The sequence below is a fragment of the Neopsephotus bourkii genome, unplaced genomic scaffold, assembly GCF_033783945.1.
Source record: "Neopsephotus bourkii isolate Nb327-2 ecotype Australia unplaced genomic scaffold, CSIRO-AGI_Nbou_v1 NB_1820, whole genome shotgun sequence".
NCBI classification, from domain to species: Eukaryota; Metazoa; Chordata; class Aves; order Psittaciformes; family Psittacidae; genus Neopsephotus; species Neopsephotus bourkii.
This window is the reverse complement of record NW_026902293.1, coordinates 5,836,903-5,859,337: the sequence shown is the minus strand read 5'-3', so window position 1 is coordinate 5,859,337 and position 22,435 is coordinate 5,836,903. Positions and strand designations below refer to the sequence as shown.

The 22,435-nt window shown below is 37.8% G+C and overlaps 1 protein-coding gene across 5 annotated transcripts in view; it reads left to right on the top strand.

Annotated features, from left to right (window-relative positions):
- PDE7A (phosphodiesterase 7A) overlaps positions 1-22,168 on the top strand; it is a 75,539-nt gene extending 53,371 nt beyond the window's left edge. For all 5 annotated transcript variants that reach the window (XM_061342789.1, XM_061342787.1, XM_061342791.1 and 2 more), the window contains 10 exons: positions 6,170-6,321; positions 8,019-8,082; positions 10,560-10,655; positions 12,944-13,044; positions 14,872-15,003; positions 15,733-15,824; positions 16,475-16,619; positions 17,480-17,576; positions 18,782-18,862; positions 19,947-22,168. In XM_061342789.1, coding sequence (XP_061198773.1) covers positions 6,170-6,321; positions 8,019-8,082; positions 10,560-10,655; positions 12,944-13,044; positions 14,872-15,003; positions 15,733-15,824; positions 16,475-16,619; positions 17,480-17,576; positions 18,782-18,862; positions 19,947-20,158 — 1,172 coding nt within the window. In that variant the 3' untranslated portion in view covers positions 20,159-22,168. The remainder of the gene's footprint in view (positions 1-6,169; positions 6,322-8,018; positions 8,083-10,559; positions 10,656-12,943; positions 13,045-14,871; positions 15,004-15,732; positions 15,825-16,474; positions 16,620-17,479; positions 17,577-18,781; positions 18,863-19,946) is intronic.
- Positions 22,169-22,435: the final 267 nt, after the last annotated feature.

The following is a 22,435-nucleotide window of genomic DNA, read 5'->3' as shown; positions in this document are numbered from 1 at the left end:
AAGTACACAACTGCAGGATTGCTGGGGTTATGATTCAGAAAATTGGTAGGGAAAGAATATGTCTTGTATATACTAATTTGTAGTCCTGAGATACTTGGAAAATGTTATACAGTTCAGTACAGGAATGGCATTGTTCAATTCACTTAATTTTGTATCCTTCATCAGGTGTTTACAGAAATATTGAAAGGAACCAAAATTCAAGAGCTTTATAAGTAGAACCCTTTAGATACCTTTTCACAATGTTTTTCTTTACCCTTCTGCTGCTGTGTAATGGCTTATGGTGCCACTGGAGAATTAGCATTTAATTCATGCTGAAGTAGTGTATTTGCTGCACTTCAAGTAATTCTTTCAAATTAGCTCTGCTTTGAGCAGAGAATTGCACCAAAAGACTTTCAGACTTTTCTGTCCCTTCCAGCCTGAATTATTCTACCCTTCAGTTACTTTGTACTTTGCTAACGCAATATTTAATTTTGCAAGACCCTTCAGGAAAGGAGTTATCTTTGGTGTTGATGCTGCCTAGCCGTTGCCATCCATTAGGGAGGATCTGTTGAAAATTCTTATTTTTTTTTTTTAAATTGTGATGCTAGTAGAGCTTCTTGAAACGTAACACATTTTTCTGATTCCCCTGAAGACACGTGCAAACCCATGTTTATTTAACTAATCTTTAACCCACAGCATATTTTCAGGTGATCATTATTTGAAGAAAAAAGAAGCATGAATGTATAAATACATGTATATGGTATGTGAAAAATGAAACAGTCTGGCTTAATGTTTTATTTTAAGCAGAAGAGGGGATATGGTGCCTTAAAGTGAAGCTAAGCCGGGCTTCAGAGTGGTTCTAAGGAAGGTAATTAAGACACCAGTAGTCTTTATATATAAGTTAAGATCCTTGCCGAAATTGTATCTTCCGAACAAAATCATAGTTTTTTATAAGATTTCAGTACTGAATTTCTTAAAAGTACTTTAAAATGCAAATCATGAGTGGAAAACTTAAAGAGTTAAATAACAGAACGTAATTTTATTTTTGTTTTTAAACGTGTGCAAATCTATTGTATTGCATTTCTTCATGGTTTGGTGGGAATAGATGGTAAATTAGAATGCTGCTGGGTCCCTCTAGTGGTGTGAAATGCTGGGTAAAGCTTTCAGGTGATGCATAAATAGAGGATGATTTGTATCGTGGAAGGCCTTAGAAATACGGTCATAATTGGCATGTGAAATTGAGTATTTCCTTCAAATATTCACCAGTAGTGGATCTTTCAGATATGTCAGGTTTGGAGATAGTATCTGCTGTGTAAAAATGATAAATGTGTAGTTGGTCTGAACATGGAAAAATTGTGAGAGATTACTTCCATGAGAGAGATTTCCTTGATTTTTATTTTTGGGAAAAAACTCCTCTGGTGGACCTATGCACCTTAAACTTCTGGTTTCATGTTCAAACAGAAGAAAGATCCACCCAACCCCAGCTATTCTGTGATTCTCTCAAATGTTTAATTCCTTTTTCTGTTAGTGACAGTGATCCTGAGATTCTCAGTAAGTTCCTTCTAGTGGTAATAACGATTCAATTATTTTTATAATGAATAATTTCTTGTTTACCTTTTGGGCTGTAGCAGAGAATAAATGGCTGTTTAATTTTTTATGCTGTTTATGCTGTTTCAACCAGGACCCCATCAGAGGCTCAGAGTCTTTACATTAAAAGAAAGTTGAAGCTTTTTTGCTACAATTTAAGGTTTCTATTAATAAAAAGTTGAACTAAACCACAGTTAAGTTCTCATTCTTCCTTCTGTTGTCTGCCCTTGCAATATGAAAGATGCAAAAATTCAGGGAATAAATATATTGGTATATTATGATTTTGTGATTGTCACTTGTCTTATTTTGTATTTTTATTTCAGCATGAGAAAAATAAATATTTAATGTTCCTGTGAGATGTGATAAAATTATTATTATTTTTTTTTTTTTTTAGGTTTTCATAAAGTACAGCACTTAAAAGATTGGGAGTGGGAAGAGATTAAAATAAGTATCTTGGAATACAGATGAAATCTGTTGCATGAAGGCAACTTCCATGATTTTATTTTATTGCTGCATATGCATAACTGTAGCAAAATAACTGACACTAGTAAACAGAATTGTTGCTTTTTTTTTCTTAGAGACTTTTTTCGTAATACCAGCATCTCACTTAAAATACCTAGAAATAAGAATATAATCATTTTAATAATAATAAAAAAATGTAGGGAGTAATAAATAGGTGATATTCTAACTGAAAGTGGGGCATGAAGAGAGAGAAAGGAAGAAGAATGTAATAGGAGAGCTGCTGCTGAATAGGCACAAAGGCCTAGTTTGTCATCTGGTTTCTTGCATTGAAGGGCCTTGTGAATGCTTTTTAACAAGCCCCATATCCTGACTTTCCTTTCATTCTGTTTCAGTTCTCAAGGCTGTAAATGTCATGTATGTTTATTTTTCTCATTCTAGTTTGTCCTTAAACTGTCCTTATTTCTTAGGAGTAAATGGTCACTATTGGATTTTAGAAAGCTATTTAGCACGTTGAAAGCTCCAAATAAAATAACGTTTGGGCTGGGGGGGAGGGATGGTGTTGCAGCATGCTTTTTCTTGTGCAAATGTAATGCATTCTTCATTCTTCACCACCTTCTTTCTATTATAAATACATTACTGAACCTTGCTTTGGTAGGGCCTCTGAAATTAGCCTCTGAAATTAGCATCTCGTTTCGTGACTCGTGATAGAAAGAGGGTAGGTTGACATTCTCATATTAATCATGCATATAAATGAATTTTCTGCTTGTACCAGGAGGGAAATGCCAAGTTTCCATCACACAACTGTATCATTCAGTTTACCAGTCCTTCCTGCTAACTTGCCTTTGCTGGTCTGCCAGAACCACAAAGGGGCTGACTTTTGTATCCTTCGTAATTTATCTCTGAGGAAAAGGAAACTGCATGCATAGATGTTATCACTATTCCTGCAGGTGAAGAATCTATGTGGGTTTTTTTTTCCCCTCTTCCCCACTCCCCCTTCCCTGAAAGCTAGCTATTTTCTTTTTCAGCCTCCCTTTTACATTAATTACCTGTCAAACCTCCACATCTGACTTGCCTGTTCTTAATTGTCCTGTGGAAAACGTTTAGCTGTTGAAGAGAGAGCAATTTACTTTCAGGGTTGGCATAGTCCCTCTGAATTAGCTGTTCTGGAACTGCAGAGGGCTGGCAAGGCTCAAAATGTATTTTCTCATTTGGAAGTTAGTGTAATCATTGCAGGTCTAAGTGATAAGGTCAAGCTGTTCTTATCTAACTTGGGTTCAACATGTGGAATGAATAGTAGTTCAAAGGGAAGGGCAAAGCCGTGATTCTGGGGAGGAACAATCCCCCAGCATCACCACAGGCTGGGGGCTGACCAGCAGGAAAGCAGCATGGCAGAGAAGGACCTGGGGGTCCTGGTGGGCACCAAATTCAGGGATGTGTCCTTGCTGCAAAGAAAGCAAATGGTGTCGTCGGCTACATGAGAAGGAGTACTTCCAGCTGTAGAAGCAGGTGATCCAGCCCCTTTATTCAGCACTGGGGAGGTCACACCTGCAGTGCTGTGTCCAGGACTGGGCTCTACCGTACACAAAAGAGACGTGGACATAGTGGAGAGAGTCTGATGAAGGGTCAGGAAGATGATTAAGGGGCTGATTAGGAGGGTCTGAAAGAACAGACTAATCAGCCTAGAGATGAGAAGGCCCAGGGGGGATCTCATAAATTTATGTAAATACCTGAAGGGAGGGTGCAAAGAGGATGGAGACAGGCTTTTTTCACTGTGCCAAGTGGCCAGCCCAGAGGCAATGGGCACAAACTGAACCATGGGAGGTTCCCTCTGAGCATGAGGAAACCCGCTTCCACTGTGAGGGTGACCAAGCACTGGCACAACTTTCCCTGCGATGTTGTGGTGTCTCCATCCTTGAAGATACTCAAAAGCCACCTGGACATGGTCCTGGGCAGTGTGGTCTAAGTGGCAGAGATGATTTCCAGAGATCCTTTCCTGTGTCAGCTGTTCTGCAGTTCTGTAACAGCAGCATTGCTACCAGGAAGGCTGGAATACAACAGGCTTTTTAGCTTGTTTGAATTACATCAGCTGGAGCAGTGCTCTTTTATGAACACAAATACAGGTGGAGTGCAGGCATGTTCTGCCAAAGATTAACAGGTGGTGTCTGTGACAGACTTTTTTGTAGCATGACAACAAAAGCAGGTGTTTGTTAACTATAGATCTGTAAAAGAGTACTTATGATCAAGAAAACTGTTTGCACTTCTAGAAAAGTGCTGATTTCTCCTACTTCAATGATTATTTTACTGAGATTTAGTGAAATTCCTGGATTTTCTATGTGACTGGACATTTTAGATCATTTTATGACCTAAATGTACCTATTCAATATGATTTTATTTCCAACTTAACGACTTCTGTTCTCAAATGCGGTTTTAAGGGACTGGATCAAAACTGAAGGGGTAAAACCTTTTACTTGAAGCCTGCGCTGCATTAACAAGAGCAGCTGTATTGCTCCCTGCTTTTCTGTTCTGCAGGGTAGCAGTGCCCAGACTGTAACCTCATGTTAATGGATGTGGTCAGAAATATTAGTAGAGTAATGAAGTGTGGCAGAATCTATTTGCATGCTGCAATCACGGATGTTGCTTTATAAGCAGCCTTTATCATATGGAGTGTACCTCCTTAGATAACTGATCAAGATACTGAAGTTTCCATCTTCGTATGGAGTGTTTAAGCCACATCTGAAGGAATATTCCAGTTTTGTCAGTTTAATCTCTGTTAGCCGAGACTGTGAAATGCTCCTGTGTTTTATTAGATATTCTGTGTTAGTATAATTGTCAGTTCTGTTCAGAGGTACTTTATTAGCGTAGATTGGAAATAAATATATTAATGAGCCAACGGTGAACAGAAAATACATTAGAACTTCAACATGGATAGAATTTATGTGGATAAAAGTTTATCTTCTGTACAATTAAACTTCTTTCACTGGAAATCACTGAGTTTTTTTAGCTGATGTTGTTAATAAGACCACATCTTTCCCAGTAAAATATTTTAGACTAAAAGAGCAAAAATTGTAACTGCTTACTTCCACAATTTCTAATATGCCTTGTTCTTAGAAGGACAAGAGGTCTGTACTGCAGAGGTGAGCTCATGTTGGTATTGAGGATCTGCATTTTTGGAAGCGAGCGTCTTTGCACTGACTTTCTTGCTTAATAGATTTATTTATTTTTTCTTTTTTTTTTTCATATGACTGATCTTGGGCAGAATGGGGGAATATCAAAATCATTGACTGCTGGTTATATAAAACTGCTGTTTGGGGTACTGCTGAGAAGAAAGTAAAGATTAAGCTTGGTGTTACGCATTTCAGAATGAAAATACCTGGCCTATGGCAGATAAACTGGCTATGTGTAGTTTGATCTTTAGGTTTTTAAAACGCTTCAAGTGTATCAAATGGAATTGAATGTAAGCTAGCATCAGTCATTTGAATAAACCAGTAATGAGAGTAAAGCACAATATTTGCAGTAATCTTTGAAAACAGGCTAAACCAGTTTTCTGTAGTGTTGTCACTGTCCTGGGAAAGGGAATTAACATATGCTGTGAAGGTAAATGTGGTACTTGTCTGGCAGAAAAGAGATTCTGAATGTTTGTCTGCAAATGCACCGAAGTCTCTTGAATGTATTTAAAGCTTTGCCACTAAAGTTAGAATTTCTGAGCTTTAAAACCTGTGTTAAAAGTTATTTGTATGTACTCAAAACCTACTCATAACTCCTATATCAATGCAATTACTGATGTGCTTTTCCTGGTGTAAGTATCTTATGTGATTCGCTAGGGACAGTGATTGGATGTGTATACCTGAGAACAGTTCTCCAAAAAGCAGGTTTTTAGTACTCTGTGTCTTAACTTCTATAGTATTGCTGTCCTTTCAATAGCAGAGTTACTTAAAAGCTTCAGCTGTGATACAAATATTTCTTTTTCTTCACAGAAAAGATTTTCTCTGTATTTACTGTTAATGAAAACACCTGTATTTGTGGCTGAAATGTTCTACACACACAAACATTGCTTTGCCTTTGTTGTACCAAACTTCCCTCAACAGTCGTCTTTTTGGTAAAGGTTTTTTAGAGAGAGTATTTATGTTCTTGTTTTTTGTAGCAAATTCTGAAATCGAGGTGTCTGTGTCTGCGAGAAATGTGAGAAGGTTGCTTAGTTTCCAGCGATACCTGAGATCTTCCCGTTTTTTCCGTGGTATCACTGTTCCAAATTCTTCAAACATTTTAGATGATGATTATAATGGACAAGCAAAGGTTGGTTGCTTGATTTTTATTTGTTAAGTATGTCTTTTAAAGTGTTTGCTAGTATGTAACTACATTTCATGTTAAAAGTGCAAGCAAATATACACTTTAGGCATGTGCATTTTTATATATGTGTATTTTTATTTGTATATGTATATATTTGTATACATCTTAATAAAGTCCAGCCAAAATTTTCTAATGTTTTCTAACAAACTCCTTTAACATCCACAAGTTTACTAGGATAATTTTAGAGCTTGCATGGCTAGTGTGCTATAGATTTGTTTGTTTATATGAAAATAGTGAATGTAGAATGTCCTTTAGTAATTGAAGATAAACTGAAGACAGGAAAATGTATCTGTATTTAAGAAATCTAATGGGTCAATTTGTACAACTCCCCTCCCCCTTCCCCCCCCAGTCACTGCCCCATTTTCATTTTCAGTCTAACCTCTGTAGTGAACATCTGGAAAAGCGACTACCTACTAGTGAAAACTCAATAAAACACAGTAAATGGATTTATCAGAAGATTATTACGCCAAACTGACTTCTTTAGTAGGCAATTCTAGGAAGGTGTGATAGCCATAATACGGCTGTACTGTAGTAAAGGCAGGTACTCGGAAGATGGGTGGTATTAAGAGACCATCTGGTTGTATGAAAGTCTGGTGTACGGGGGACAGAAGATGGATAGTGCTGAATGGGAGTGAGCAGCAAAAGTTTTTCAGGTTATTCGAGATCCCAAAGGCTGTCATCTCTCTGATGAATGTAAAGCTTTTTGTGTCGTCTTGACACAGAGAAGCTATATGCTTACAATACAGTGAATGTATCCATGTTGACTATGACCAGGCTGCAGCATAGAAAGAATCTGATAAGCTGGAGGATGGATTTAAAAAAACATGCATGTAATTTAATAGTAGAAAGATCTTGTTAATGCTCATGTTTCTTCTGGTAGCAGGATTTTAATGGCTGATGGAGAAAAGCTAGAACGTATAATTGGATCACAAAACAATCTAATGAGGAGAGGGCATGTAGCTGTTGTAAAACGTGCCAGACAGGTATTTCTGATAGCGGTAGGGGAGACAAAGACTGTGACTGCTGAAGTCTGGTGTGAGGCCTCTTGTACTGTTGTCTCCTTGCTGTTCCTCATCCTTCTTGTTGGAAGAGCAGTTCATGTGGGAGCAGCTGTGAAGTGCTAGTTCGGTGCGGTAGAATGCCAAAAGCCATTTTGTTGAAAAAGAAGGTAAAAGTTTAGCTCATATGTTTGGTAAAGCATATATATATATATATATATATATATATAACTTCTACAAACAACAAGGGAAAGAGGGAAAATCAGGTGAATGACTACACATAGAATAATTCCCTAGCTCACTGCAAAAATTGAAGTGGAAAAAATCTGAATACATAGTCATTCTGTCATACTGTCTCTGGTTTTAACCAAGTTTTAAATGGTGTCTCATTTATTTTAAGAAATTGACTGAAGGATGAAGGGAAAATCACCAACCAGTTCTGTCAGGTTTCTTCAGCTTTTAAACTCATAACATACGTTTTGAAGTTTTTCAGTTATTAGACAATTTTATTCTTTCAGTACTATTTTTTGTATGTAGAAATCATAAGACTTGCATCTGTCTCTGAAATCTTAACTACTCCTCTGGGTTACAGGAAGATAGGCATATGTTGAGGAAAAAAGTGACAGCTTTTGTGTTTTCTTTCAGTGTATGCTGGAGAAGGTTGGAAATTGGAATTTTGATATTTTTCTTTTTGATAGACTGACTAATGGTGAGTTTATTTTTGCCATTTCATTTGTGGTTTATCTCTTAGCATAACTAGATTGCTGTTGCATGGCAGTATGTGATTGCTTGTTCACTTCAAAGCACATATTTCATCAGGCAGTACTTTTTGATTTAATAGTCTTTAGTTCACTCTGTTAAAATACTGGTACTGTCAGCACTGGTAATAATGACAGATTTGTAGAAGAGGCCATTCTTGTACTTCGTAGGTTGCTGTTTTCTGATAGTAATTTGATATAAAGTAACAAATAATCTTGCTAACTTAGCCCTTTTTTCTTTTTAATTATGGATTGCTGTTAATTTATATGGTTGTGTTCAAAAGGTCATTTATATTGAGCAAGTATTCTGACAAATTTAATGTTAGAATAGTTTTATTACTTTTTAGTGCAATAAGAATGTATGTTGGTTTGAATGCATGATTAGAATAGAATACCTAAAGAACTAGGAGTTGAGGAAACAAGTAGCTGTACTCATAGCTTGCACAAAATACAGAAAGGAAGAGACGCTATCATGGTTAGTTTTGTGCAGCTATTACAAATAGTTGTAGGAACTACTGCAGTTGTTAAAATCAAAGTATGATGTTATGGACAGTTAGAAAGGAGGAGGGAGGGCTGGTGCAGTGAGTAGGGTGAAGTTTTGTATTATAGGCACAGCAATGGAAGCTGAATTTTGAACAGAATGGAAAGAGATGAGTGAGTCCACATCACGGTGACATTTGTGCCAGTGTGGAAAGCAAATGGAGAGCAGCTCATGGAGATTTTGCATCAGTCAAATGGAGTTGGTAGCAGAGATGCAGTAGAGTGCTTAAACAGGGGACGTTTAAATTGGATATAAGGAGGAAATTCTTTCTTGTTAGGGTGGTGAGGCACTGGGATAGGTTGCCCAGGGAGGTTGTGAATGCTTCATCCCTGGCAGTGTTGAAGACCAGGTTGGACAAAGCCTTGGGTGATACGGTTTAGCGTGAGGTGTCACTGCCCATGGCGGGGGGGTTGGAACTTGATCTTAAGGGCCTTTCCAACCCTAACTGTTCTATAATTCTATGATACTATGAAAGTCAGCAGAAAGAGGCGAAGTTCAGAAAGGAAAATGTGGTGCCAAAAGGTAATTTTCTCTCCTGTTTTGTTGAAGGGATGCTTGGCTTAAGCTAATGTAAAAGTAGTATCCTTGCAGTTTGATTTAAATGGATAAGAAAATTGATATAAGTAATGAAAACAGCAAGAATTTTTTAATAGAAAGTTTATAGAGATAATAAACTTTAGACAAGATAACTGAATGAGAAAAAGCAATGTGTGCAAGTTAACTTGTTTGTAAGCATAGCTTATTTTGAGTTACTTTATCAGATGGGAGTAATTTTATACTATCCTTCTTACAAGAGGCCTTATCTACCTTTAAAATAAGGTTTTTTTTTTCAAATACATTTTAGATACTACTAGTACAGATTCTGTAGTGGAAGCCTTCCTATGCCATCTGTTCTGCATCCTATCTCAGTCATTTTAGGGAGGACATTTTGAACAGACGGTCTTGTTCTTGAAAGTTTATAAGGAGAGAATACTGTATGTAAAGCTGCTTGATGATCTGCCCAGGATAAGCCTGTAAGAAACAAATTAGTAAAGACTGTTTGAAGAATTGCAGATCTTATTCTGTGGAAGTGGCATGCACATGCAAATATATTAAGCCTAGTAATAAGTGAGATTTAGCAAGTTTATTTGTCCTTGTGTACTTCAGTTTCTGTCTGTGCTAGGTTCTTTAATTCCTGCTAAATGATGGTTGTCAGTGTACCAGAACTGAGTTATCTACCACTACATATTGTTTGCAGAGTAAATAGTGGGCAAGTTATTTCAAGTAAACATTTGCAGGCTATTGCTCTGACTCTTGTAGTTTTACTTGTTTTACCACTGCAAGTGATTAGAATATTATAGCTATGAGTAGACAAAGTATATTGAAAGCTTGTAACAGTAAACATTTCCTACAGAAATGTAAAACTTTTAGTTCTTGGTGAAATAAGAAATAGTTTAGATGGTAATAAAAATGAGAGCATATGTATAATGTTCACTAATTGATGGTGTTGGTTAGCTTTTTTTTTTATCCGATTATTTTTGCATTCAGTTTTAAGCTCTATGTCTATGTGATATGTTGCATTGTAATATTTATAAAGTTAAATACCATTTTAACAGGTTTGCATGTTGAAACCTGTTGCTTTTTTAATGTTCTGTAACATTTTCCTCCTATCAGTTGGCAGTGGACAGTTAGTGAATGCATTATGATTATGCATAAACACTGGTGATCACTAGAGGAGATAGCTAATGGAATCTTATGCAGTAAGATTTATATATTTATCATAAATTGGTGTAGAGAAATTTGCTTGTATAATTTTTGTGACAAGTTTATTTGAAATAATAAATTTCTTATGAAAGTGTCACTGATTTCATGGCTTCCAATGAATTAGTATTTTCATCTTATTTTTAGGAAACAGTCTAGTCAGCTTAACCTTTCATCTGTTTAATCTTCATGGACTAATTGAACACTTCCAGTTAGATACGATGAAACTTCGTAGATTTTTGGGTAAATATGGCTTTTTATTATGATGAATATTGCTGTTTGTCTGCATTTTGATACCTTAACTGAATTGCTGGTTACAGTTTAGCAATAAAGTTTGAAGAATACTGATGCAGTCCAGGTTGTGCAGTGAAAAGTTTCTGTGAGTATAGAAATCTCCATGTTAAATCCAAGCAAGTATTAACAAGTTTAGTAGTTTTGTAGCAGATACTGTATTGTATTAAATCTGAAAAACCAGGAATATATTTGACATTGTGTGACACTTTTTGGGGGGAAGGCTAGAGGGCTCCTTTCTTTGCTTTGATTTTCAGTTCTGTTTTAATCTTCATTTCCAAAGTTCATTATGTAGATGCCAAACTATATTGAACGTGCCAGCTTGGCCATATTTCATGGTGCCAATTGGATGTTACCTCTTGTTTGTTCAAACTCTCCTACAAATAAGCACTCTACTGTGGGCATACTTTCTTCATAGAGTGCAAGACAATTTTATTCGAGTGTTGGGGCCCATGGCACTGGAGTGCTTCAATTGGAAGGAGTTGCAAGTGTGATACAGAATATTTGAGCCGTGTGGTACTGTCACTTTGCAGCTGAATAAGCTGTCTTACTGCATCCCTGCACCATAGCCACAGATGCTGGTGCGAGACTTCCTTCAGTTGTTTTGTGACATTGCCTTTTATTCTGTAAAGTAGGATGCCTTTATTATAATTTTTTGACTGAGCAGCAGAAAGAAGTTTCTGGTCCCTTTTAGCAGGCTTTCGCAGTGTCATAGAAAACAATTTTGTGGTTGCGAAGCTGTCATTTAACAAGGGAGAAATCACATTTGGAATACTTTTATGCTTTTTCAAAGAAGGGAATGTTTTTGTTTTCATTATTTAGTTCTTTCAGCTGTAAAAAATTTCAGTTGTCTTGCATTTCATGTTATTTTAAAGTTGACTCAGTTCCTTCCAGTTTCAAAAAGGTAGATTGGCTGACCTGTGAGCTGATACAGTGGATGTGAAGAAAATTGTGATAGAAATCTGGTCTGAGGCTACTGAAGTTGTAACTGTGTGTTCTTTCTCATCTTCCGTCTTTCCTGGCTACTTGAGATTTAGCAAATAACAGTGCTTGAAAGACAGGTTAGGAATGACTGAATCAGTTAACTGGTTATCAAAAGATAATGATAGTCTTAACTAGAAATAGATGAAAGGGAGTTCTGATGCAGGTTAATAGAGACTGAAGATGCTTATTTTTGTTATTTTCCATATGAGATGTCAGCTATATGTTGAGTACTACTGACATTACACAATGGTTACAAGTATTTTGACTTCTCATGAACCACAGCTCTTCACAAATACCATGGCAGTAATATTGCAATGTTACAGTCACGATTATGCTAAAGGTACTGGCTTGTGAACTGAGTAGGAAAAGAGGTTGTGGGCATGTTTGTTTGAATGGAACTGACAGCTTGTAGTCAGCTGGGAAAATGTTCTTTTGAGGTTTGCTTGAAAGAGCTAATGTGTCATATCAGGCAGAACTTTAGAATATAGTTTGATTGCTGTGCCTCAGATCTTCTCCCCCTCTATACTTTTTAACACTACTTCTGTCACTCTTTGTACTCAAGTTAATGTTGATGTCTTTTGAAGTATTCTACCTATGATGTTTAAAGACAGCCAGTAAAATGGAGGAAAGCCAAGAAGAAGTTAAATAGGGGATATTGAATCTAGAAGTAGCTAGTCAAACCATCATCTAAACGATACTCTTTTCCAAATTGTATATAGGCTTAATTTTGCCTGAGTACAAACACGTATGAGAAGGTGCCTAAACACTGTAGAGGTGGCTTACCATGACCACTCTCCTGAAAGGGAAAGAAAATCACTTTATATGACAGGAAAGCAGTGTCTAATTTCTCTGATCCTGTCTGTTTTCAATGCATGATACTTCGGTATGTAGTGTCATCTCCATTTTGTATTTCAGGTTGCCTCAACATTCAGGCAGGCTAGATTATGAAAGGGAGCTTTTTCCTGGGAAGTTCTCAAAGTAAAAGCATCTCAGGTTATATATTGATTTAAAGTTGTTTAATTTTAGTTCTGAAATGACTTTGCATGTAGTTGATTTCTTGTAGGAAATACTGTTTCTTCACATAAAAATCTTTTATACCCGTGTCGTGGTTCAACTGACAATTTATTGACTTAGACACTTTTATGTGTGTGTAACTTGTGATATTGCATATTTCTGTGCCTAACAAGGATATATAAAATGGTACATGAAAAAATTGCTATTTTATTTAAATTTGGATATTTGTTATTTTCCTCCAGTTATGGTTCAAGAAGATTATCACAGTCAAAACCCTTACCATAATGCAGTTCATGCTGCTGATGTGACTCAGGCCATGCACTGTTACTTAAAAGAGCCCAAGGTAAGGGAGCATTCTCACTTTGACATCACATGGATGTACAGAAATACGTGTCTTTATATGTGTGTGTGCGTATAGGTGGGTTGTGTGCACATATGCACATGTATATGCATATATATATACATATACACACATTTTTTTATATGTACACATATGTGTGTATGTGCATTTTTTTATTAAAAGCAACTAAACATAAAAACTCAACAAAACAACCTTTTGAACACAAAAAGGCAGGGAATTAGTCTCTGTGTTGCTGGGGCTGTGGGTTCACACTCAGCAGTATGCTTTGCTTTCTATTTCTCTCCTGAGCTGGCATCGTCTTTTGTGTGACTTTGTGCTGAACCAGAATAGGAAATTAAGATTGCAGAGCTCTGCCCCAAGACATTTGCATAGAATTGCAGTCCGAGTCAGAGCTGGCAATAATATACCTGTGTATTTGTCATTTGGGTGGTGGTGGTGGTAGGGTTATTTTCCTCCAGAAATGACTGTTACCCTTGCTTTGCTCATCTTTGATGTTCATGAATAGTATGCTTCTGCTAGAGGCACCTTATAGAAGACATCAGGATTCTTTTTGGCCTTCTTTCTAATACAAGGGCATTGTGACAGACCTTAGGGAATTGAGTGTTTGTTTCTCAACTACGTGGACTGCTGGCAGTCTGCTGTTAAGTGATGTCAGACAATTTCAAGGCTAAATCCTGCTGTGTATGACATTGAAAACTGTAGCACTCTCTAGCCAGGTGAGGAATTCTCTGCCGTGATGCAGCTGATCCCCAGTCTGGGGTTCTGTTGAATAGCCTAGCTCTTCATTCTGAAGTAAAAGTTCTGGATTCATGGGTGTTTTTAAGAGGCTCTTTGCCCACTCCTCCAACTCAGTTTCTCAGTGCTGCTTTCAGTTTAATTGTTGGTGCAGCTGAGACATGATGAGCTTTTTTTATGGCACACAGTTTGGAAGCTCTGCATGTTTTTTATTTAATACTTGTGATGGAAGTTTTATAGTTCTTCAGATGCAAGCATAGACTTTGCATTTTTAGTAACATACAACTACTGGTTCTGTTGCACCAAAGTGTATTTATAAGCATGTGAGGCATGATAGATGGTGAATGCAACAGGGAATATGAACTTCATGCATTTCACTTTCATGCAGGTGAAACTGTCCTCTCTGGTTTAAGTACTCAATTTAACTCTCAAACCTCCCAACCAGAAGTAGTAACAGCTATGAGCCGTGAAAATAAGTCCTTGCAGTTTCATACTGAGTTAACTGACATGCACATACTTCTTAAAAATATTTATTTTTGGCAGATTTTCCTCTTTCTTGTTCTTTGCCTGGTAGACTTTGAAATAGAATTTTATGTTAGAGTAGAAATCCATTCTGAACGGTTCTGAAGTCTTCCAGAGCATTAGTTTCTTTAAAGATGAAAGTTTTTTATAGTTTTTAAAATATAGTCTGTATTTAAAGCAGAATTGACACATACAGACAGAATTGGTAAATGAGATGGAGAGCTAATTTTAAGAACCTGCTGCTTTTACAGGATCTGGTTAGGAATAGTCTTTCATTAGCAGCCAGAAAGCAGAATTTTCTGGGCCAGCATTTTTAAAAGACTGAACCTTCCTATTCGGAAAGAAAAATGCTTAAACCATTGTTGAAATTATGTAGGGGAAATAACTGTGAAAGTCAGTGGAATTAGTTTTATGTTATTAAATTTTTCTGAGTTTCTATTGGCTATTACTTATCAAAAAAGGAAACAAAAGTGCAACATCCATGCATTTTTTTTTTCCTATGGGCACACTTGCATTGTTAACAGAATTACATTTGTCATTATTATCTTACAGCTTTCCAAATCTTTAACTCCATGGGATGTCCTGCTCAGCTTAATAGCAGCTGCCACACATGATTTGGATCACCCAGGTGTTAACCAACCTTTCCTAATTAAAACAAACCATTACCTAGCAACTTTATATAAGGTAAGGGCAAAATTGGTTACCTTGTTAAAGCCAGATTTGGAGAATGCCTGAGGAGTACAGTTTAGCTAGTGGTAGGCTTGAATCCAGACGTTTCCACATCTTTGGGATAAAAAAACCAATGTGCGAGCTAGCAAAATGTTAGAATCATAGAATAGTTAGGGTTGGAAAGGACCTTAAGATCATCATGTTCCAACCCCACTGCCATGGGCAGGGACACCTCGCTCTAAACCATGTCACCCAAGGCTCTGTCCAACCTGGCCTTGAACACCACCAGGGATTGAGCATTCACAGCTTTCTTGGGCAACCCATTCCAGTGCCTTACCACCCTTACAGTAAAGAGCTTCTTCCTTATATCCAGTCTAAACTTTCCCTGCTGAAGTTGTAACCCGTTACCCTTTGTCCTGTCAAGTACAGTCCCTAATGCAGAGTCCCTCGCCAGCATCCTTATAGCCCCCTTTCAGGTACTGGAAAGCTGCTATGAAATCTCCACGCAGCCTTCTCTTCTCCAGGCTGAAGAGCCCCAACTTTCTCAGCCTGTCTCAACCGGCCTATCCTAATCTGTTAATGAGTTGTGAATTTTAACCTCCCGGGGATGTGGGGGGAGGATAAGAAAGCAAAACACTGCTCCAAAGATCCAGTGAAGCTGTTTGGTACCACTCTTAAGTCTGTAGCTCTTCAGTTTAAGAAAAAGTCATTGATTAATACCTGTAACATCTTTTTCATTTGCAGAATACCTCAGTATTAGAGAACCATCACTGGAGATCAGCAGTGGGGTTGCTGAGAGAGTCTGGTTTATTTGCACACATGTCATTAGAAAACAGGTATGTTTAAACAAAGTAATATAGATTAATTAAAGTTGTAAGTAAACTGTCACTTCAGTAAGTAAGCCTTGCAAAACAGGCGAAGTTACTGCAGTTCTGAATAGAAAATGTAGATTATGATCTATTTTAAGAATTCCTGGATACCATGCTGTGGGGTACCATGGGATACCATGCTGTTGGAGTAGAGCAGTTTGTGGTGCAATGCGATCTGTGGAAAATAACATTTACTGTAAGCACACTGAAGATGTGTATTCATACAGTCGAGCACGTGTTTGGATTAAACTTGGCAGCCTTTTGTCATTCTGCCACCACAACTTTAGTTTAAAGTAGACTCTTCACCTACTTGAACAAGAAATAAGCTTTAAACAACTGGCTTGTACATTTTTAAGGCAAAAAAAGGGGGAGGAGTGGCTAAAGAGTGATTCATTCTTTCTGAATGCTGCTAATGAAACATCCTGCTATTTCTATGGATGTTGTAGGAATTCTTCAGAGAGGGGAAAACAAAAAGAGTTCAATGGAAAGGCTGATTATAGTACAAACTCAAATGCATGTATTTGTATAATAAAGAATATGATAAAAAGACATGTAAAAATAGTGATGGTTGGTTTTAATTGTTATTCTTTTTAAATGTTTGGTATCACTAATTTCAGGCAGCTGATGGAAAGTCAGATAGGTGATCTCATTCTTGCCACAGACATCAGTCAGCAAAATGAGTATCTGTCCATGTTCCGATCCCATCTGGATAGAGGAGACCTATGTTTAGAGAACCCGAACCATCGTCACTTCATTTTACAGGTGATCCTTTTTGGTGATATTTTTGAAAACAGCATTTTAGTGTCAAAAGTCATTTAATTAAAATGCTAAGTATTGTTTCTGCCAGGCTGTCTCCTCTCAAAATGAAGTAGAAATCTCTTTTAGTCATTTTGTTGCATTAACAGAAAGGTTGTTCCCTCCCCTTCAATCTTTCCCTCTCCCAGCACTCCTCCCAGATGATGTGTATTGGTAAGTCTGGTAACTTTGAGCTGCAAAAGCAAGGAGAGCTGTTTGCCCAAGACAATATTTAGTTTTTCTGAGGACTCCAGTGCAGTCTCAGAACTGTGAAATGCTTTGTCAGAACATACTTGAGGAAAGGAAAGCAGTACTATTGTGAATCAGTTTCAGCTGTGCTAGAGAAGAGGTTTAGCAAACCCTAAAAACAAAAGCCTTGTGAGTCTCTTGAGGTTTATAGTGACGTTTATTATTAGGCTCATATTGTGGGCTATAAAAGAAAGTGGATGAACAGATGAGAAGTTGTCTTGTGCAAACCATTACTAAAACCATGAACTTTGGAGCCAGAAATAGAAAATGCAGTTTGCTTACTTCATCTCTCTTTTTGAATTTCTTGTCTCCTGTACTAGTTAGTATACTAAATATAGTGCCATCGAAATACTTTGACTTGCCTGAATTTCCATATTACTCAGAGATGATCATGAGATCTGATAGTTCCCTGAGCACTTTTTAGACATGATTACAGAACATAACTTTGCAGAGAAGCACGAATGGTAGGTAGGTTTGTTATTCACAAAACTTAAAATAATCTGCTGTCAGGACATAAATAATTACATATGTTTCTGTTGGAGGGAATGGTGATCTAATGCTGTATGTTAACATACTAGATGGCTTTGAAGTGTGCTGATATTTGTAATCCATGTCGGACGTGGGAGCTGAGTAAGCAGTGGAGTGAAAAAGTGACAGAGGAGTTCTTCCACCAAGGCAAGTAAGAGTAGAAGTATCTGTTGGTACATAATGTATACTGTGGAGAGAGCGACCATGAGTCATAGCTGCTTGCAAATAAAGGGATTTATATTTAGGATTAGTAGAGATTTACAGTGTGGGATTTTTCTTTTACTTCCATGGGTTGTACTTCTTGCAAAAGGCTAGCGTTACTAAAACCCAGCGAAGAATCTGCTTAGAATCTGAACCTGGAATGGGTGGTGCAATAGATCCCTCAGCCTGAAAGATGCTTCGGGTGGATAATAATGCTCACTTCAAACTTACCCAGTGGTTCTATTCATCATGTGTCTTTAATATATAAACTTGAGCTGTGAGGCCTGTTGGTAAGCAGGTAAGAGCTAGAGAGGAGATGTTTAGTTACTGTGCAGTTAAGGCTAATGCCTTATGTAAGCAGTTAATAAAGCTTTTAATTGACAAGTGGAGTGAATTTTCTCCATGATTAATTTTTTTAATACAGTGTGCTGCTCCTTTCTTGAGGCTGGTTTAGCTGACTTGAGACCTGCTAATCTGTGTGTGGATGCAACAAATGGGGAACAGACTGCATTTTTTTGGTGCTAATCACATGAAGCTAATTCTCAGATAAAGGTGATGGGGAAGCAGAACAACAAATTGCCTTTAGTAAGACATTTCAGATTGGATATAAGGAGGAAATTCTTTCCTGTTAGGGTGGTGAGCCACTGGAATGGGTTGCCCAGGGAGGTTGTGAATGCTCCATCCCTGGCAGTGTTCAAGGCCAGGTTGGACGAGGCCTTGAGTGATATGGTTTAGAACGAGGTGTCCCTGCCCATGGCAGGGGGGTTGGAACTTGATGCTCTTAAGGTCCTTTCCAACCCTAACTATTTTAAGATTCTGTGATTTCTGAAGACTAAGCTGTTCCCTATTGCTAAGGAGGATTTTAATTTGTCATTTCTGTGGCAGTCTAGGAGGTTTTGCAAGGAAGTATGTGAATCCTTCAGGAAAAATCCAATGTGATGGTTTTTGTTTGATGGCAAAGTACTGTTAGCCTGACTGATAGTCCTACTTGCTTTTTGGGGAGATGGGTGAGAGAAATAAGTGCATTCAACCAGCTGCAAGATACCATCCTTGTTAACCAACTTGCAGGACTCATTTCTGGTAGTGTTTCGCTCTGTTTGTGTCCAGATGTGATGACTTGAAGGGTTTGTATTATACTTCTGTTTCCTTAGGAGATATTGAAAAAAAGTATCACTTGGGTGTGAGTCCACTTTGTGACCGACAGACGGAAACTATCACCAACATCCAGATTGGTAACTGCAGTTTGATGTGTTTCAGTCGATTTCTTTCAGGATAAAACTTGAATCAAGTACCTCTTAGATACATTCCCTAAAGACTGTAGCTGCTCTATGTGCGTGGCAGCATTTTGTCACGAAGAGAGGTTTTTCTTAGTTTGCTATGTAATGTTTCTCCCTTGAATGGAGTGTTTATGAGAGGGGCTGCACTGGCAGGCCTGGAGGCTGAGCTTGATTTGGATTTAAAAGAGTAAAGTGACTTCTTATAGTTACTTTTAATAAAGTTGCTTATGTAGATTGACTAGAACTCACTTAAAAGCATAAAGAAGAATAAAACCACACAGTGTAAATTAGTGCTTTAAATTAGTGGCAAAACTTGACTTGTTCAATCAGCTGCACTGTTTTAATTTAGGGTGTTAGGAAATGATACATTTCTGTAGTTGACAGATTCAGTTTTGGTTGTCTTACCATTGCATTTTTGGTTCATGGAAATAGACACTATAAATACACACAGAAATGTGTCTATAAATGTTTGTGTGTTAAATGTTTTGTGGCCTTTTGGTTTAAAAAATTCTATAACATATTTTTTAGCTTAATATTGTGATTTTTATTTTTTTTTTTCCCCTCATAGTTCAGTATGTCTGTGGGGCAATTTGATATAAAATCTTCTAGGTTTTCTAAATCAGTGTAATTTAGTTGCTGGTGTTTAGATTTGCTCCTTTTAGTGTTGTCCAGTATTTTCCTTTTTATTTGGTCATTGTGGTGAGAGAAAGGAAGCTGATTTGTAATCCATTGTGGTTCTGGGCAACCTGATCTAACTGAAGATACCTCTGCTCGCTGCAGGGGGTTGGAGTAAATGACCTTTGAAGGTCCCTTCCAACCCAAACTATTCTATGATAATATGACTAGTAAAATCTTACACATTTTGAGAGATTATCTTGTAAAGATAACTTTTAACCGCATGGTGGAACAGAGTGGTCTGATGCACTGTGAATTATTTGCTACTAAATATTATTTAAAATACTAGGTTTGAGTATTTTAATTTCTTTTTTCTGTTTTGTTTGTTTTGTTTTCACCTGGCTCTGTTTGCTTGTTTTCAAAGGGTTTATGACCTACTTAGTGGAACCACTGTTTGGGGAATGGGCCCGGTTTTCCAACACGAGGCTGTCGCAGACGATGCTTGGCCACCTGGGACTGAACAAAGCCAGCTGGAAGGGGGTGCAGAGGGAACAGACTGGCAGCGGTGACGATGTTGACCCCGCATTTGAGGAAATGGACTCAGACATATTACCTCAGGAACCTCGACTGTCCTGACCTCAGTCTTCACGACAAAACTGCCTCTTTCTTCTCTCGGTATCTGCGCGGTTGGATTAAAGGAGATACTTGCCAGCCCAACGCTTTGGTAAGATGATAAACCGATGCCAGCATTATTTATTTCCAAGTTTTCCTTTGACACAGACCATTTGAACTAGAGTTTTTTTAACCTGCAAGATCTGAACACAGAGCAATATGCATACGCCTCAGTTGGTTTTCGTTCGGAACCTTGAATATGCAAAGCACAGCAGTGACTGAGCCTCGGCGGAACAGTACGAAAACTTTGTGCCACATGGCTTTGGGGTTGTTTGTTTCTTTTTTGTGATACTTGGAATACGCTTTTCAAATCTAAGACTTGAGATGGATTGTTCCACTTTCTTGGAATTTAGCAAGACTTGGATAAATGTGTTCAAAGCATACCTTCCACTCAGTCCCTGTTTTAATACTGAAATGTGAAGTGCCCATCCTCTGCTGCCTCTGGCAAGACTTGATGTTTACAAATGTACTCTGAAACTATCGGTTCTAGACTTAACCTTTGCGCATGGCTGTGAAGGAACCACTTGACTTGGGGGTTTGTTTTTCTTTTGCTTTTTTAAAGGAAAAAGATCAAAGCGGAGACTGCAGCTCATGTTTCTTTGGATGCCAGAAAAGCCTCCCATTTGCCATGATTTTGTTTGTGCACTGGGAACTGAGCATTCGTCATAGAGCACAGCCAAGCTTTCTTCCAGTGCTATATGGGAATGCGAGTTTTTTTTTAACGGCAGAAAACACTTCTGAATCTGGGAAGGGATGGGATGGGATGGGAAAGGGGGGGTGGAGGGTGGGAGGGGAAGCGTCCGAACTGCATTGCGATTCTGCAGTGGGAACATCGCATGTTGTTTTCACTCGTGTACACTTGAACTGCACATGCAAGAAAAAAAGGTGGAATGTCTAAAACACCATAACCAGCTCAGGGTATTTGCCAATCTGAAATAAAAGTGGGATGGGAAGCGTGTCCTTCAGAACAAGGGTACAAATGCCCCTTTCGCTGCAGCGTGTGTGTATGTGTGCGTGTGTGTGAGTATGTTTGGGACGGGGGAGGGCGGGAGGGCACCGGGAAGGGTTTGAACGGCAACATTCTTGTTTTGTTCTTTAGATTTTCTTTATTTTTCTCTTTATTTTCTTTTAATTTATTCTTCTAGAATGTGACAATTTCATGAACAGCCACACTGGGGAGGAAACTGTAACAAATTGCTACAGATGCCTTAAACTATGCACAAAGCTAAGTGACCAAATTTGTTTTTGATTTGAAACACAATAATAATGGTAATGAAAAAAAAAGTGCATTGTTTACGTATTCCTCCCTCTACTGAAACATTACCCACGACAATGGGGTCTCGATGGGAAAAGCAGAAAATGTTTTTTAGGGCAAAATTAAAGGACTAATTTTAAACTTAAAACATTCCATTTTTGTAATTTGTTTTACATTGGTTTAAGTACCGTAAGCACAACTGTAATCTAGTTTGAGAAACTGGTGCTTTCTTTTAGTTCATTTGTATTTCCCTGTTATTATTGTAAAAGACTGTTTATTAATTCTGTTTACAGTTTGTTGCAACAGCCATTTTTGGGAGCGAGCTTCAGCGTAAAGCCATTTGTAAAGGCTTTGCCATATTCATTTTAATACGTGCCTGTTGCTGTTAACTTTTAATTAATAAAAAACCCCTCTTTTCACATCATGCTCGTGTACATTTGAGTTACAACCGTCCAGCGTCACGGAGAGGTAGCTAAGGTTGCAGTCAGCTTCCACTGTAAAATTAAGCCAGCTTTTGGATCTGAAAATACTAGTCCTCGTATGCCAAAATGGATTGCCTCTTGGAGCTTGGCCTTTTACTGTTTGAAAAGCAAATACTGACTTACCTGATTGTTTCCCTTCTAAAATGAAGTTGTTTTATTATTCTTTCATGTTCCCTGGAGTAGTATCATTAATCTCAAAGTGGCCATGTTTAAAGAAATAAATTTGTAATGAAACCATTTGTGTGAACCCGCGTGAATTTCCTTCCTTTTCTGCCAGTGCAAGTTCTTGCTTTGTCTGACTTTAGCAGAGAAGGATCAAGTGGGATATACTGAGCTTTGGTTATAACCTGCAGTAACAGAAAAGCTGTATTTTAACAGGTTGTCTTTGAAAGGCGGACACCTTCCAGTGGTGGTTGGAGCTGTCAGAACAAAGAGGTAACTAACGGCTCTGTATGCAGAGTAATTTACTGTGGAGAGACTGCAGCTTCCTTACAGCCTGCATGG